General features: G+C 39.1%; 1 protein-coding gene across 1 annotated transcript; it reads left to right on the forward strand.

The window, feature by feature from the left end:
* Positions 1–5328: 5328 nt before the first annotated feature.
* LOC306888595 (myelin expression factor 2-like) lies at positions 5329–18160 on the forward strand (the record flags this gene model as incomplete). The annotated part of the gene is made up of 17 exons (XM_079447022.1): positions 5329–5453; positions 6738–6931; positions 7343–7395; positions 7999–8006; positions 8416–8509; positions 9886–10077; positions 11309–11462; positions 11975–12024; positions 12111–12171; positions 12257–12355; positions 12846–12887; positions 12972–13061; positions 14287–14376; positions 14847–14903; positions 15910–16088; positions 16169–16220; positions 16290–18160. 17 exons carry the CDS (start codon positions 5329–5331, stop codon positions 16451–16453), a joined length of 1704 nt encoding a protein of 567 aa, XP_079303148.1. The 3' UTR covers positions 16454–18160.
* Positions 18161–18560: the final 400 nt, after the last annotated feature.

Consider the following 18560-nt stretch of genomic DNA (forward strand, 5'->3'; position numbering starts at 1 on the left):
CCGGTAAAAAGACACAATGTTATCAGTGAGGTTCGTGCTGAGGCGCAGCACTCCATCTCTGTGTGTGTGTGTGTGCGCCAAAGGAATCGCTGTTATTAGCCAACTGTCGGTTGCCCATCTATATGATTATAAGCAGCCATTGCTATGGACACAGACATCGGCATAAAGCAGTCACTATGCTTACAGACCATCTCATTCAGGCTGAGAATAATACAGATGCGTCTCACACTGATATCGGCTGAATCCAGACTTAAATCCAGCAGCATGTGTAGTCCGGTTTACTGTGAAAGTTTGACACGTCAGCGCTGCTGTTTTCTCAGATGTGCTGTTTGCTTTCTGAGAAAGAGCCACAAACTAATGATTGATGTTTGCTTTACAGACCATATAAAAGAGCATTTACAATCATTTTACTTCCATATTACTGCAACTGGAAAAAATTTGTTGTAGGGGTGTGAATGCAGATCTGAATGCGAGATTGTAGCGGATTTTGCAGTGTTTGCAAAAGTGGATTTTAAGGGTTTTATAGTCCTTCTGAAACACTAGTGACACATTTTTGAGGAGGAACGACCAGAGCATCTCCACGTATCACAAAGGTGATGCATTGTTCATCTATTTTTCAGCTAGTCCTTATCTGATATTATTGCTGTAGCTTTTACTTTAAATGTTAATCAGCATAAAATGACTTTGTGAACTACATGCATCACTGCAAAACAATGAATGCATGCACTGATTAATCATTCACAGTAAGATGTGCGACATGAATTTGGAAAGTTAATAGAGTGAATTTTGTTTGATGTTTATAGAAAAGGAACGGGCAGCAGGAGGAAAAGGTCCAGATCTGTTTTATTCCAGCAGATGAACACAGACCATCGCGGCGAGGGATGTTTTGCCCTCCTCAGCATCAGAGATACACAAAGAACAGTGGTCTTCATCATCACATGAACCCCCACGCACACACACACACACACACACACACAGTCACACACAAACACAGATCGTCCTGTGAGAGATACGCTACCGTCGCTAAATGAAGGCACAGAAATCCAGTAAGGCAGATTCACAGCACTAGAACACTGGAGATGAGCTACGCTTTCATTGGTGCATCACTCACATCCAGCTTGCATTTTTCTGCTGTTGTCATGGAGACACACCCTTCCTCTGTCACACAAACAAACAAACACGGAGGTGGCAGAATGTGTCACAATTTCAGACATTCAAGAATCTTCACTCTCACTGTCCTGCAGAGTCTCTGCGGTTTGTGTGCAGATGTTTTCATAGGCAGTACGTGAAGAGAAACTGATTGCTAATATTTGCTAGAAAAACAGACACGGGTCTACAGAGATATTAAGACTTCACAGCTTCATACTTCTCCAAAACAGCAGGTTATTTTAGTTCAATTGGCCTCAAGAACCCAGACGGCGGTAAACAGGAGAGCTAGGCCGGAAACGTACTCAAGTATGTGAATGTTTGCCTGGCGCATTGCAAGCATGCGGTCCTACTTTATTACTAAACGGGGTGGAAGCTAGATGGACATCATGAATACAAAGGGCCAAATTACCCTGTTTACATCCTGGCATTGCCTTGCACGTGTGCCAACTTGTTTCTTTTAATTCAAGTCTTTCTCTACTCTTCCCTGAGATGCCCAGTGGCTAAATGGTGTGACATCATATTACAAAAATCTGCGTCTTTCTTAGTATGATGTCGTAACAGCAGGCCATGCGTCACAGTGTGTGTCATTTGGATGAATTCTCACGCCCTTCGGGGGCATTCACACAGGATGCGTTCTTGTGATCCATCGCTGCTATGTTGTTGAAGAGTGTGTAGGGTTGCAAAGGGGTGGAAAATTTCTGGAAACTTTCCAAAAGTTTTCGAAAATTCCCAACGGTTTCCAAAATTTCTGGAAAGCTTCTGAAATGTTCCACCCCTTTGCGACCCTATCAGAATGTGCATGCATCAAGCAGACATCTTTGGCCATTGCATCACCAAACATTACCTGTTTCTGGAAAGGTGTATCAAGTTAAAACGTTTTGCATCTCGAATGCGTCCTGTGTGCATGCCCCCATACGGTGCAAAGGCTTTATACGACTTAGGGGGCTCTAGAATGAAACCATGGACTGGGGGTTTGGCGTCTTTGGGAACATGGTCTCAGGTAAGAGCATATTCAAATGTCCCCTTTTCCAGGCCCTCCAGTCCGTCGCCCCAGCTGGATGATGGCATGCTACTGTAGGGGTCCAGCAGGATCCGGAAACACCTGACGATCAACAGACCGAGAAACACCAGCAACATCCCAACAAACGCAAATGCTGTCTTCTGCTCCAGGCTCAGAGAATAGCCCATGATATCACTCCCACTCATGGCCGTTAGGCTGTGGTTATAGTGAATGCTACACATGTTCCAAGACGAGCCCCGTCATCCTGCATGTCTCAGTAGGTTGGCGATCAGCCTGTGAAGGTAGGAGATACTTAGAATTAATTCATGAAATCAATCAGACAACAAACACTTCATTAAATTACTGCAGAATTAATGTGCAGGAGAATATTAGGACAAGGAATATTTTGAATAGATGTACACTCTGTGGAGCATGCAAACTTGCCTGAAGTCTTTAATCAGTGATGTGCATTAAAATATGGCCAGTGTTATGTAACAGACAGGATAGGTGTGAATGCAGGACACAGCGAATGAATGCATGGGGAATTCATGTGAATCACGGAGGGAGTCGTCTTCCCTGAATTGTATTCTTTTGATGTTTTGTTTGAATTTCTAAAGGTAAAATAATGAGGACGATTACTGAAAAGTTCTAACAATAGCCAGCCTCGGGTATCATGGCAAGTCATTAATGCAAACGCACTCGCTTATATCTTAAGAAAACCGGTGGGATGGAAGATGAAGCCTTGCTGTGTGCATGCAGCCCTTGACTCTCTTGTGCTCTATTAGCAAACAACAGCATGTGCCTGTTTAATCGCAGGTGATAAGATTCCTCAGAGTTGCAGCACTCACTGCTGCAACAATAAAACGAAGAAAAATGCACTCCCTCAGAATGCGCTGCAGCAAACATTTGTACTTGAGGAATCTCAGGAGAGATGGCTTTTGCAGAGTCAGAGATCACAGCATATAGGCAACATCTTTAATCAGAGCGGCTACTTGAGTCAGCACATGCAGACACCAGGACCTGTTGCATTCCAGCCGCGACTCCAGAGATGATGCTCAGAATCGCGTGTCGTTCTCATGCATGATGCATGCAGCGGGAAACTGTTTGAGAGGCAGGTGGGTGTGGATGAGCAGCAGGTGGCTGAAGAGCGACATGCATCTGAGCTGAAATTAAAATGCATCTCACCTTCATTTTGGCCTCATTCTGTCAGACCTGTTGTAGGCGGTCAGTCCGTTATTCCTGCGCTTGCTGTCATAGCCCTCATCACTGCAGAAGAGCGTGTCGAGCCCTGCACACAGCCAGCAGGAGTTCCACAGGCTCGGCTTGACTGCTCCTGAAAAAAAGAGGCTGGTGTGGCAGTGAGAGGCAGCGGCGCAGACACGTTTAGAGTCAGAAATCTGCGACTGAATGCTTTCACAGCCCTGCAGTCGCCTGGGCTTTCTGAGCTGCTCTGTGTGTCCCTGCAAGCACACACTCTCTCTCTCGCTCTCTCTCTCTCTCTCTCTGTCTGCTCCTCAGCTTGGCAACCACTTGTTAGTCTCAGCTGGTTTGACTCAAAAAAAAAATTCTCATGCATGTTCTTATTTATTTGGCTCCCCCTGAAATATGGCGTTTCCAGCTGGCTCTTCTGCCTCGAGGCGTTGCTGTGGATTAGGTGTGCTGGTGCATCAGTCTCATGGTTTCATCAGCATGTAACTCAATTAGACCTTAAGCTTAAAGCATCATTAGATGCTCCAGCATAACTGATGCGGCTCAACGACGCCTTTAACCCAACATGCCACCAAATCAGTACCGCAATACAAGATACATTACGATGAACATGTGAGTGCAGCGCAAGGGTGGTTACCAGGGCGTTGCTAGGTGGTTGCTAGGGTGCACTGGGTGGTGTCCAGTGCTGAGTAGTACAAGTAATCTAGATTACATAATCACACTCCAGAAGTACTTGTAGCTAGATATATTACATTTCAACACATTAATAATCCGATTAGTTACAATTTTTTTTACAGATTACATATTATTCACATATGGCAGTAAATTTTTCATAAATTGATTTGCCCTAATTCTTCTTTTCTCTCTTTTGAATTTTCACTCCTAAAATTCTACTGTTTTTATACATTTGGAAAGTCTCAGCTCATTCATGAACCCCAGTTCGGGAAACCCTGGCATAATGTAATGTTTAATAAACGCCATGATTTTGATAAAGAATGGAATATTTTGGCTCAAACGTAATCTAAAAGTAATCACTGGTGGTGTCAGAGTTTGGTGGTTTCTTCCTGTCTCTATAATCTTCTGCTCTTTACATATGGTCCAGGTTCCTTCTTTAATGTGCATCTGTGGGATTTTTTCCCATCTTTTTTTTTAAATCTGGTACACTCTATTGTCCAGGACTGCGTTTCCCAAAAGCATTGTAAGCCTTGACTGAAGAGCCAGCTGTCACCAATGGAGCTACGATCAGTTCAGGATTACCATGCTTTTGGGAAACTGCTGTACACCCCAGTCCCTCAACTCCACCACACCTCAACACAATGACAGAAAGACGAGCAAAAACGTGAAGCGCAAAGGGAGAATACTTCATAGCAAGCTCTCCTATAAATAAAAGCAGCACTGCAAATACATTAGTAGCTGTGGCCATGGACAATATGTGTTGCAAAATCATTGCTTTTGCCCTTTTTCATTTATATTTGGCAATTCTTAGTTTTTGTTTGCAATGCATCTTTTTTTTCCTCGCAATACTTCATTTTCTTTTGCAATTCTTTATTTTCGTTTGCGAAAAACATTTATTTTTTTCTCAATACTTCAATTCTTTTGCGAATATATGTGGCAAAAAAAAGAAAAGAAAAATTAAAGAAAAGCAAAAATTATATTAAAGAATTTATGGCACAGTATTACCATAATCACGCACTGACTTTTAAAATAATGATATCTGTTTCAATATTCCTATTCATTTTACTCAAAAACTGTATAATTAATTAATTAAAATCAACATATTGCACAACTGGTCCTTTCTGCTGCAGTGAAAAGATTGATTAGGAGCATTTTGTAATATATAGCGATCAGATAGGAATGAAATGCTCACAAATGTTTATTTCTAAAATGATGAAAAGCAGAATGAAGTGACGCGGTGTAGTCTCGCGTTCTCTCGCGATAGCAGAGTCTCGCGCCGGAGAGCAGCAGCAGTGATGGCGGACGCGGAGCTGACTCTAGACCTCACTGACACCAAACACGAAGAATCAGCCGATTCTCCCGCTAACGAAGGACAAGCGGAGCCCCAGCAGGCGCAGCACAACACAAATGGCGATAAAACGTAATTGAAAGCCCTTTAAGACACAAATCTTGCATGTGTCGCGTCTATTACGCGCGTATTGTTAGCGAGGCCTGTGCGCGAGCGGAGCGCGTTGACAGAGCATAAGAAACGCGTTTATTTTTATTCTCCTCGGGTTGTGTTCATAATGCGTGTATCTGAATACATCTCAGCGATATTTTTATGTCGTTGGTTTGTTTTGCGGTGCTGCGCTCGCACCAATCAGAGCGGTAACCCATAGCAACCGCGCCATTGATCAACAGACCCCGCCCACTTTAGTCCGGCCGGAAGGATTTGTCCTGTTTTCGTTAAAGATTGATAAACCAATGAACCAAACCGACCCGATGAATCACATTATTATAAACTTTGAATTGAAGCAACAAGTATTAGGAAATGAGACATTCGCTGAGCTTCATATGAGTGGGCGGAGCTAGTTTGTTTTGAGTTGTTTGATTGGTGGAGATTTTTCTGTTGAATCATGGGAAATGTAGTATCTCAACAGGACTTCCGCTGATAAACATAATTATCTTCAACAAAAGCAAATACCATCGATTAATAACCTCGGAGCTCACAGTAGGTCTGTTTTTAGCAGTTTTGTTTAGTTAGTAAATCGGATCCTTATGAATAAAATGAGTGGGTTTCATTAATCCGGCTGTTTTTGTCTTTAGAAAAGCACTGCTTACAAAGCAATTTTATTATTTCTTTCTTTTCTTTTAAGTACGTGCTAAAAAAAATATTTGTAAAAATAATTGTTCTGTTTTTAAAAATGTTTATACTCGTTTTATTTAAAAAAATACTTGTAGTATTTTAAAAAACAAAACAAATGATGAAATATTTTTCAGACACAACATGATTTTTAATGTTTTCAAAGTTTTTTCAAGAAAATTATAAAGAATTTTTTTTACACTTAGTGTTTTGATTTATGTGTGTGTCTGAATATATATATATATATATATACAATTTTAAAGTTTTTTCAATTGCTAAATGTTGGCAGAACCAATATGTTTTTTGTGGAATAGAGAACATGTATTACAAGTCAAATCATTTTGGTCAAAGTTTAAAAAAGTACAAATTAATTTTAAAGCAGTTGTTTAGAATTGGAGAACGAACTGAAACCTGTTTCTCCTTTAAATGTGCTGCTTGGTGCATTTTATAGCGTTAGGAAGAAGCATGCACAGCTGCATTGCTCTGCATTCTCCACACGGTTTCTATGTGTTGCTGAAAACAGGTTTTTGTTGTGTGTTGTGTGTAATTTGACCGTGTTTCTTCTCTCGTGTGTGTTTGCAGCGACGCCGAGGACAAACCGGAGCCCAAAGAGAAGAGCAGAAAGTCGCATCGCTACCATCCCTACAAAGAGCGTCACAGCAGCAGCGGCGGCTCCTCGACGGACAAGAAGGCCGCCCACAGGAACCGGGTGTTCATTAGCAATATCCCTTATGATATGAAGTGGCAGGCAATTAAAGATCTAATGCGCGAGAAAGGTAACCCATGCAGAGACAGCGCTCCGCCCCGTCCTCTCCCTCTCTCAGCTTTAGCTCGTATCTGTCTCGATCTAGACAAGCGTGCAGCACAAATGTCAGACAGGCCAGTTGAATCTGTTCTGGTGTGAACACACATATGCTCTGGTGGTATTTACTGTAGTCATGATTCACTGTAGTGTTGAAGGATTGTACAGGTGGGTGGCCTTGTGATTTTTCTACCTGTGTACAGTACCTGTAGCATCATAGTGCTAGGTGTGCGTCGAGGTGCTGTTCGAGGAGCGGGTCTCAGGTGTATGTGTGTGTGTTTCACTGGGCTTTTCTACCTGTAGCGTTGCACCCAGGGCGACCAGACCACTGGTGATTTAAATGCCTTGTTCTCTGTGGTATTTTCCCTTTGTATGTCTCATGTAGTTGGTGAGGTTACATACGTGGAACTCTTTAAGGATGGAGAAGGAAAGTCAAGGGTAAGTGTTGGTGACTCTGCGCTGTCTGCGAGGTTTGCAAGGCCTCCGCAGCATCACTCTCATGTGCTCAGGGCCGGTAGAGCTGATATACTGTCGTACCTTTGACCTCGGGACGGTGTGTTGATGTGTAGTGTTACAGTAAAGCTCATTATGATGCTGATTCGGATGTCCTTTAAATTGGTGGTGACCCGTTTGGCTGGGGTCCATCTGTCTCTCTCACATCTGATGATTGCTTAGGTGTTTTTGATTTGGACTTAACCGACCTACGAGAGTCAGGTGTCTTTCCTTAAACCCCTTCATCCATCTGTCTGTCTGATCCCTTCTGTCTCTCTCTCCTCTCTCTGTCCCGTAACAGTTTCATTTGCCCCGAGTTCATTTGCTTTCATTCGTCCATCTCACTGTAGCCAAATGAAACGCTCCAAACAGCTCGTCAAAGTATTAGAGTCATGAGCATGTGCTGTAATTGATCTCTGAAGCACTAATGATCAGTCAATCAGCTGTTTCTCTTTGTGCTGAAGTGCTTTGAACTGATGTGATTCTGATGAGGTTCTTTCTTGTCGTTCTCTCGCCTCGTCCTCGTTCATCTGGGATGCTCTCCTGCAGGGCTGCGGGTAAGAACCGCCGTCGAGATACTCAAACTTGATTTGATTTATACAGCAAAAACTGAGCATGTTTCACTGATGCATTTGGCAGACACTTGTATCAAGGATTCAATGATTTGTGTTTTCCCATGATTGAGAATTAAAGGTACATGTTTGAAAAACATTGAAAAAGTAATCCCCTCTGTTAAATATTAATTTAAATAGTCATATTTAAAACCTAAGTAAATTATAAATAAATGAAAACAATGGAATGATTCCTTTAACTATTTCCTCAGTTATCTAGCGGTAGTATTTATGTAGAAACTGTTATTGTTTACATTTTTCCAAGCATTAAAAAAAGTAATGAACTGTAAAATAAAGCTGCTTAAATAGTTTAGTATTATAAGCGGTGGAGATTTACTGTTGTGTTCTCTTTCAGTGTGGTTGAGTTCAAAGATGAAGAGTTTGTGAAGAAAGCCATTGAGGTCATGAGCAAACATGATCTGAACGGACGGCCGCTGAACATTAAGGAGGTAAATACGTGCCATAATGCCTGTTCTGTAGGGATGTGTGCTACCACTAATTTGACTGTCGTTTAAACGCAACTTTTGTATCCGACTAGTCTAAAAGCTAGAAACCCCTGAAGTCAACATAAATGTGTCTATATAACAGCCTACACCTGAAATACTTCATCTTTGAGTCACACTGTCAAATCCCTCACTGAACTCTGCTAGGAATAGGTCACGATTACGCCGTATGCTTGTTTAATTTTAGGCGGTCGTTAAACAGAAAAAAGGAAGAGCATATACGTAGTGGGTCTTCATTTAGAGGAATGGACCACAGCGACGGGTTGTAGTGTATGAATAATAAAGTAGTAAATGATAATAACAATATAGAAGTCTATAGTTTATAGTTTCAGTTTAAAGCAGCTCTGACAGAAAGGCGAGGCGTTACTCGTGCTGTTTAATGTGTTTCAGATGTGCTGTTTTCCTTAATGCATAACTTGCATTTCACAGGTATGTTCTCCATCTGTAAATGTTAGAAAGCCATGGAAATATTTCCATTTTGCTGTCAGGAGTGCATGAGGTAAACTTGCTCAGAACGAGCTCTAGAAAGACCGAGCGCAATAACTCTGACTAAAATATACATTTTGCTGAAATATTTCTAGTTGGATAATAAATGTGACATATGTAGATTTTAAACCTACAAGTATATTTGTATGATAGCACTAACTGTAAAGTATAATGGGGTAATCAAAATAGTCTTTTTACTCAAATTAGTCTGTTTTTTTTTTTTTTCAGTTTTAGTTTAGTAAATTTAACTTCTGCTTTAAAAGCATTATTTGTTTTTTAGATTGCAAGGTTACAATGTTAGAATGTAATGTGATTTTAACCCTTTTTTACACATAATATAGCCTATAATTACATGCTTACATTCACTTTATTTGTTTAATCCAAATACAAAATACAGAGAGATATACCGTATACCGCAAATCAGCCAAAAAATACAGAGATATGAATTTTTGCTCATATTGCCCAGCCCTAGTAGCCATGGCGATACAAATACTATAGTTGAACTATGGTCACTTTAGTAAAACCATGGTTCATTTTCATAAGGGACTGCATTAACTGCGTTAAAATATTTTAATCGCGTTATTTTTTTCATTACTAGTTAAGTTAACGTGTTAAACTGACAGCCCTAATTTTAACTTAACGCAGACTGTCAGGTCAGGCCTACATGGAAATGCTCACGTGACTTTGTGATGTTTTCATTATCAATAATATTAGTTGTTGCAGCCTTACATCTGTGTATCGATACTTGCATCAGTATTGATATATCTATACTTCAGGATCGATACGCCCATCCCTGCTGTTTGTTTGACGGTTCCTGATGTGTGTGTGTGTTTCAGGATCCGGACGGGGAGCATGCGCGGCGCGTCCTGCAGAGATCGAGCCTGATGTACGGAGGCGGCCGAGGGTCTGACGCTGGTCCGGCCGGGATGAACGTCCCTCCTTCCATCGCCAACAACCCCAACATCCCTCCGGACATCATCAGCGCGCTGCAGGCCGGACGGCTCGGCACCACTGTGTTCGTGGCCAATGTGAGTCTGAACGTGTCCCTGTGGTTCATTCCTGACTGATAGAGCAGGGTTTCTGCGAGCCTTAAACTCTTAAATCCACAAAATAAGGCCTAAACATCTCCTAAATCAGAGCAGAAAGGAGTGGCATTAAATGTTGCATACACTGAATAAGTTGAATCTCTTCCTCCGTATGTTTGTCTTGTTTTCCAATTCAAATATCTAAACATGCTCAAGATACTGGAGATGCAAAATTAATATATGCGTCCCTGCAGCACAAAAGCAGTCATGAGTAACACAGGTATATTTGTAGCAATAGACAACAATACATTGTATGGATCAAAATTATACATTTCTCTTTTATGACAAAAATCACTAGGATATTAAGATCATGTTCCATGAAGATATTTTGTACATTTCCTACCGTAAATATATCAAAACTTTTTTGATTAATAATATGCATTGCTAAGAACTTCATTTGGACAACTTTAAAGGAGATTTTCTCAATATTTTTTGTTTTTTGCACCCTCAGATTCCAGATTTTCAAATAGTTATTCAGCTTTCAGATGATGTATAAATCTCAATTTCAAAAAATTGACCCTTATGACTGGTTTTGTGCTCCAGGGTCACATATGAAGTCTTGTTTTCTGACAAATTGAACAAAATGACTAAAGTTTGTGTTTAATACAAGAACAAATATCTGTCAGTGAGGAGTTAAAATAATTTTTCTGTTTGAATGAAGTAGATTTTTCTGAGCCATTTGGCAGATATTTGTTCTTGTTTTAATCATAAACTCTTCATTTTGATAAATTTCTCAGAAAACAAGACTTCTTATTTATTGTCCTTGTGTTTTTCCAGTAAATCTATCATGATTTAAGAATCTTTTGACATTTGCACTGGAAAACAAGACAAAAATACTGAGGAAGAACAGCAGCTTTTTGTAGTGTGATCAAAAGATACAGTAAAAGTTACTTCTGTGTTTTAGTGGTTTGGAGCAGTGATTATTCAAGCAACAAGCCATGTTTTGTGTGTAAAATGAAAGTATTTTAAAAACTGTGTGTTGCTAATACAATAGATTTACATTTACAGAACATATTGGCATGTTCCATTTAATTAATTCCCTTAAATTTATTTAAAGCTTTGCTTGGTTTCAAAACAAAGTCTTAAATTTACCTTCAGAAAGCCTGATAGAGTCAGTGCTTGGTCTTTACCTTCTGATTCACGCCCGTGTGTGTTTCGTCTCTGTTGGCTGCAGCTGGACTTTAAGGTGGGCTGGAAGAAGCTGAAGGAGGTGTTCAGTATGGCCGGGACGGTGAGGAGAGCCGATGTGAAAGAAGATAAAGACGGGAAGAGTCGAGGGATGGGGATGGTCACCTTCGAGCAGCCGCTGGAGGCCGTTCAAGCCATCTGTATCCTCTGGACCTCAACCTAGAGATGATGAAAGTCAGAATTAATTACTTTTATTTATATGTTTATTGACGTAACTTTTATCACCATTGAAGTCCACTATATGGAGAGAAATATTGTAATGTTTTGCTCAAAAAACGTAATGTCTTTGCGACTGAAGAAAGGAAGAACATCTTGAATGAAATGGGGGTGAATAAATTATCGGGAAATTGTTACTTTTGAAGTGCAAGACTCTACAGGTGAAAACAGTAAACATTTTAATTAACACAGATCACCGTACTTTCCTGTTGATTATTAATTCACAAAACATTAAGACAATTGTTTTGGAACAAAAGTGTTCTGAAATGTTATGTATGTGAGGCATTCTCTAATTAAATATGCACTCATTTGCATACTTTTCCAGAGTTTCTGGATCTTAATGTGTCACTAGTTAGTGTGTACTGCAGTTGCTGCCTGTGTAGACGGTATGTTTTCATCATCAGTGTCCGGCGTCTTCCTTCACTCGCGCTCTCAGCCATGTTCAACGGTCAGATGCTGTTTGATAGACAGATGCATGTGAAAATGGTGAGCCGCTGCGGTGTTTGTTCTCATGCAGTGTGTGTGTTTATGAGGCTCAGCATTCATTCTTGTGTTTGTCATGTTTACTGTAGGATGATAAATCACTTCCTCCAGATGACTTCAGGCCTGCAGAGAAAACGCCACAGTTACCCCGTAAGAGCTTGTTTGTGTGCTTGTTTGGAGTGTGTGTGTGTGTATAATTCCGTATGTAAATGTGTGTTTATGGTGTGTGCTGCAGGAGGTCTGGGCGGCATTGGGATGGGTTTGGGTCCCGGCGGTCAACCGATAAATGCCAACCGTCTCAGTGGGGGAGGCGTCAGCTCCATGGGACCTGGAGGTGTGTTCATGTTTGCTTAATTACTCATGCAAATATTGTATTTCATGCTTTTTTTTTTTTTTAAAGCATGCAGTGTAATATTTGCATGAATAAAGCATTATTTATTGGCATGCAGAATAAAGCATGGTTTTGTACTGATAAGTGTTTTTAATTGATATATTTAAATGGACAGTTCAAATTGATTCACTAAAAAATGGTAGTCTGCTTGATTCATCAACTTAAATGAATCAAATGGACTGTCTGTAGCAGCATTTTTGCTACTTAAGCTTTAATCAGATGTTTACATTCAATGCTATTAAAAAGTCTCTGAACACTGATGATGATCATGAAAAGTAATGATGTGATTTTTAATGGCTAAATAAAAAGAGCTTAAAATCATGATGTTCAGCATGTTTGCTCATGTTCATTTATCACCAGTAAGATCACTGAGGATCTTGAGTGTATCGAACTCTTGCTGGGATGGATGAGTTATAGTTTGGTTGTTTCTCAGGGATGGACGGGCCGGGATGCAGCAACATGAACCGCATGAGTGGTGAGAGTCACATTCATCTGGAGCAGATCTATCAGAGATCATGTGAGGACACTCATCAGTGTGTGTGTGTGTGTGCGTGTGTAGGGATGGGCGGAGGCTTTTCTGGAATGGACTGCATGGGTGGATTGGGAGGATTCGGTGGCAGAGACATGGGACACATGAGCCGAATGGGAGGTAAACATCACATTTTGTTTTTCTGTGATATATATTGCGATATGAAAAAAAAACAACACTTGAATAGCTGTATTTGGGGAAAAAAAGTCAATGATTGGGTTGATTTTGTAGGTGAGTAAATCAGCATAGAAAATTAACAAATTACAAGCATAGATAAATATATTTAATAGAACAAAGATGCAAATGAAATAAACAGTGCTTTATATTTTTTCAGGTACGTCTAACAGTATTCAGGTCTATAAATTGAATAATCAAATGTAAAATAACACTGCATAGTCTTCATTGTATGATTTAAATGTGTTAAAGCTACAAAAGTGATTTTTCTCTGTTTTGTTGTTTGATTAACATTCATGACACAGAAAGCATTAACATTAAACATTAAAAAAGAAAGACAAACAAAGTCATGGACATGGATGTGTATTTACTGATCCAGGAGGATCGATGTGACTGTTTCCTTAGATTTGGAGAAAATGACTTCAGAAAGATAGCAGAGATTGGCAGCTCTGTTAGTAAAATCTGTTGATAGTATTTGTTAGTTCTTAACATACTTTTCTTCTTGTATCTTCATTTTTAAGGCTATATATCGCTCATTTCCAGAGATACTTGCATGTCAGTACAGCTCCAGGAGTAAATTGTTAATTGTTCACATTTTCAGTGGTCAAAAACCAAATGTGGGTCACTTTGCATTTAACTGAAAGTTTTTTATTTTAAAGAGAAATGTTTGAAGAGCAAATAATGCTGAATCTAAATATATATCCTGTTTCCTTCTATCAAATCAATTGCATAGAACAAGACCTGTCTGAGTGACAAAATACTCTTTTTCCAAAGTTTGCGAGCCTGCAACTCAAGAAGTATTAAAGGTATCTCGGTATAATTGTAGATTCTGGTTGTCGACTAAAGTTTCTTTTCATTTGTTAATTTTTAAGGCCTTTTATGATTCAGTCCCAGAGATATGGGGATCTCAGTGTGGCTCCATGGGCAAATCCTCAATGGTCAAAAGCCAAATATCAAACCAAAGGTTTTTGCATGGCACTTCTGGTTGAGTCGACACAGAACGACCATATAGTGCTTTATACAATTCAAATTGATTCAAAGCAGCTTCACAGACATAAAAATAACAGAATCATGCTTTAAACTTCAAATATGAGAGTTAGATTCCGCTGTAAAGCAGCTCTACAGGAGACTATAATTCAGATCAGTTCAGTGTTCACTGATGTTTTTGCAGATGTGTATCGCTCTGGGATGGGAGGCATGGACAGAGACTTCGGCAGAAGTGACATGGGAATGAACCGCCCATTCGGAGACTCCTATGGAGGTGTGTGTGTGTTTCTGTGTGTCTATCTCTGTCTGTCTGTCTGTATGTCTATCTCTGTCTGTGTGTGTCTCTGTGTCTATCTCTGTGTGTGTGTGTGTCTATCTCTGTCTGTGTGTGTGTGTGTCTGTGTCTATCTCTGTGTGTGTGTGTGTGTGTGTCTCTGTGTCTATCTCTGTCTGTGTGTGTGTGTGTGTGTGTCTGTGTCTATCTCTGTCTCTGTGTGTGTGTGTGTCTGTGTCTATCTCTGTCTGTCTGTGTGTGTGTGTGTGTGTGTGTCTCTCTGTGTCTATCTCTGTCTGTGTGTGTCTCATTGTCTATCTCTGTCTCTCTGTGTGTGTGTGTGTGTGTGTCTGTGTCTATCTCTGTCTGTGTGTGTCTCATTGTCTATCTCTGTCTCTCTGTGTGTGTGTGTGTGTGTGCGCGCGCGTGAGAGAGAGATGGTGATGCTGACTCTGTTCTCTGTCGATCAGGTGGAGGATATGCAGGAATGGGGAATGCTGGGATGGGACCCATGGGCTCTGGATTAGGTCACTCTTCTCATGCTCTCACACACAAAATTACATTTATGTATACTTCATTTTGATTTGACATAAACCCTTTTTTAAGGTTTCTACAGGTCTTAAAACATCTTAATTCACATTCTATAAATTAAAGCAGCAAATTATAAAGTTGTGGCATTAAATGTTGCATGCAATACAGTTTCTTCTTCAGTATTTGTGTCTTGTTTTCCAGTACAAATATCTAAACGCCCTTAAATCAAGACACATTGATTGGAGATGCAAAATGAACACTTTTTTTCTGAGCAATTGAACATAGTTTATTTTAAATAAAAAAAAATGAAAAATATGAAATCTTGTTTTCTGAGAAATTTATCAAAATAAATAGAATTTAGGATAAAAAGGACAAATATCTGCTCAGTCAAAACAACTTAATTTTTTAAAGGAAAAACTGGTTTTCTTGTCTAATTTTACCATTTATCTTGATTTATGAATAGCTTGTGTCTGAGAGAGAGACAGAGAAATGAATTAAAAAGTAATGGAGATCTGTAGGAAGTTGTTTTTTCAAACTGTGAAGTGTTGCTAATCCATAATATATATACATACATACGTGTATGTGTCCCTGGAGCACAAAAGCAGTCATGAGTAGCACAGGTATATCTGTAGCAATAGACAACAATACATTGTATGGATCAAAATTATACATTTCTCTTTTATGACAAAAATCATTAGGATATTAAGATCATGTTCCATGAAGATATTTTGTACATTTCCTACCGTAAATATATCAAAACTTCTTTTTTGATTAGTAATATGCATTGCTAAGAACTTCATTTGAACAACTTTAAAGGAGATTTTCTCAATATTTAGATTTTTTTTTTTTTTTCACGCTCGGATTCCAGATTTTCAAATAGTTGTATGATTTGTTAGGACAATATTTGGCTGAGATACATCAATGGAAAGCCTATTTATTCAGATGATGTATAAATATAATTTTCCAAAAATTTACGGTCACTTATGTGTGTGTGTGTTTTAGGAGGAGGAGGGATGGTGAACATGGGAATGGACCGCATGAACTCTGGCTTCGACCGGATGGGCGGTAACATGGACATGGGGCGTGGCTTCGGCCAGTATGGAGGCGGCTCGGGTCACATGGGTGGAATGAGTGACAGGGGGGCGAGGTCTAAGGCCGGATGCCAGATCTTTGTGAGAAACGTATGTATGACGATGAGTAAACATGAGTGTGTGTGTTACTGAAGTGTGTTTGAGGATCCTGTGTGTGTGTGTTTCCGCAGCTCTCGTACGATCTCACCTGGCAGAAGCTCAAGGAGAAGTTCAGTCTCTGTGGTAAGTGTGTTAACTCTTATTTCTGATATGCAGCAGATTAATAGAAACGAGCGGCTCTGTGTTCTCCAGGTCAGGTGATGTACGCTGAAATAAAGATGGAGAACGGTAAATCCAAAGGCTGCGGCACGGTGCGCTTCGACTCTCCTGAGAGCGCAGAGAAAGCCTGCCGCATGATGAACGGAACCAAGATCAACGGACGAGAGGTTGATGTTCGTATCGACCGCATCGCTTGAGTCACACACACACACACACACACACACGTACGTCACAGAGCCCAGCTTTTGTTTTGTTTTAAAAACACCATGACTGTCATATCAGTGATCTCACCAGCCGCTTCAGCTCCATATGTTAGTGACCACGCTCTCTTTTCTTTATTTGTAAACATTTTAATTTGTGGGACGTTTGTCTCGGACTAAATTTTTAAAAATAAAAAGCTGGCTGTGGTAAATTCGGTCTGGGTCTCAGTTTGTCAGATCAACACAAACGCTTAAGTGTAAAATCACTGACTTTTTGTATTATGAATGTTTCTTTTAATATTGTTTTCTAAAATAATATATTTTTTTAGGAACGTTCTTAAGACACTCATATTCTTAATCTTTTACATAAGAAATATAATGCATGTCTTCATGTAATACATAATACTGCTGGAGGATTGTCAAACGTAAAATCTCCTGTGACGATTAATCTCATCATATCTCACACTACATTAAAAAAGTGTGACGTTACGCTTTATTATAAGCTGTCCTTGTTACAGTGTAATTATACATTTAATTATAATAATAGTAATATTAATGAACTACATGCAGTTACTATATGAATAGAGTTAGGGTTTGGCTTTGGGTTACTTGCATGTAATTATGCATAATTAATTGTTATTATAATAGTAATATGTGTAACAAGAACACCTTAAAATAAGGTGTTACCAAATGTGAATATAGGCAGATATGTGTTTAAAGTTGAATTCATGAGGAAACAATCAGACAAAACCTGTTATTTTATTAAGACATCCAAGATGTTCTTAACATGAGACCTTAAGAAACACTTTTCAATCATTGCACTTTCTCTTGAACCTAGAATTAATCTTAGGAACTTTTAACGTTTTTCTTTGCATTCTTATTCTAACTGAAGAAAACCTTTTTTATATTCACAAACATACCTTAAGATTGCTCTCAAACAATGTAAGCATCATAAAGTAGTTTAATATTGGACACAATGTTTATTAAAAGGTTGCAGTTGAGACGTTTATATTGTTGATGTGGGGATTTATGCATGTTAGATATGGTGATCAGAAGCAAAAGAAAAATGTTATATTTCCAAAAAATACTAGTCAAGAATAGAAAACTTCTTATAAGACAAATTGTGTAAAATAATGTTTTTGAGATATTTATTGGATTGTTTCAAATATTAATCGCACTGATATAGCAAATGAATTTAGCCAATGTTGTCAGGGATTAATATAGATGGAGAAAGATTTACCAGAGTAAAAGAGAGTTTACAATCTTAACTTCAGACATTTAAAAAAAAAAAAAAATGTTTGAGAGCTTTTCTTGGACATTCTTACAAACTTAGAATTCATCTTAAGAACGTTTATTTCTTAATATATTCCTGAATCCAGCACCAGGTCATATTTCTAACCGTAACATTGATAAGATTCAACAATGAAGAAATGGCTTTCAAATTCTTAGTTCTGTGCCTGAGAGAAAAAACTTTTAAATTCATTGTTTTTATTGTAATGCAATCCAGTATGTTACAGTAATAAACAGCGTCTGGGTGAATTGATTGAGGTAGAAGATGAGTATCAGTGTGTCACCGTGAATCAAACATTTGATCCAAACACTTGAAGATAAAACCTGAACATGCTGAGAAATAAATGATGATCTGTTAGAATTGTCTGGGACAAGCATATCGATTACTAAATGAATTAAAGTTGAACTACAAGCAAATTCTTGAGCAGGTTTTTTCATTCCCTTCATTTATCATATTGACCAATATCCCTGAGCAGTAAAGGTTTAGAATCCACTCTTGCCATCGTGAAAATAAACCGGGAAACAAGAAAAATGATCTCATCACAAGCTTGAGACGTTCAAGGCTGTCGACTGGAGTGAATTACTCTGATAACACTGATAGAAATGTTTCGTTTGAGGGTCACGCTTGGTACCTTCATGGTCAAAATGGGCTGAAGCCTTGAAATGTGACCCTTTTTATCAGGAAAATCTATTTAATACATTTATTATTTTGAGTGGATTTTATGATACTGAAAAAAATGATTTTTTTTTAAGGTAAGTGGTTGCAAACCATTTTAGCTGCATTTAAATTAAATATTTTTTTTTTTGGAAGTTA

Source organism: Barbus barbus (genome assembly GCF_936440315.1).
Source record: "Barbus barbus genome assembly, chromosome: 22".
In the NCBI taxonomy this organism is placed as follows: Eukaryota; Metazoa; Chordata; class Actinopteri; order Cypriniformes; family Cyprinidae; genus Barbus; species Barbus barbus.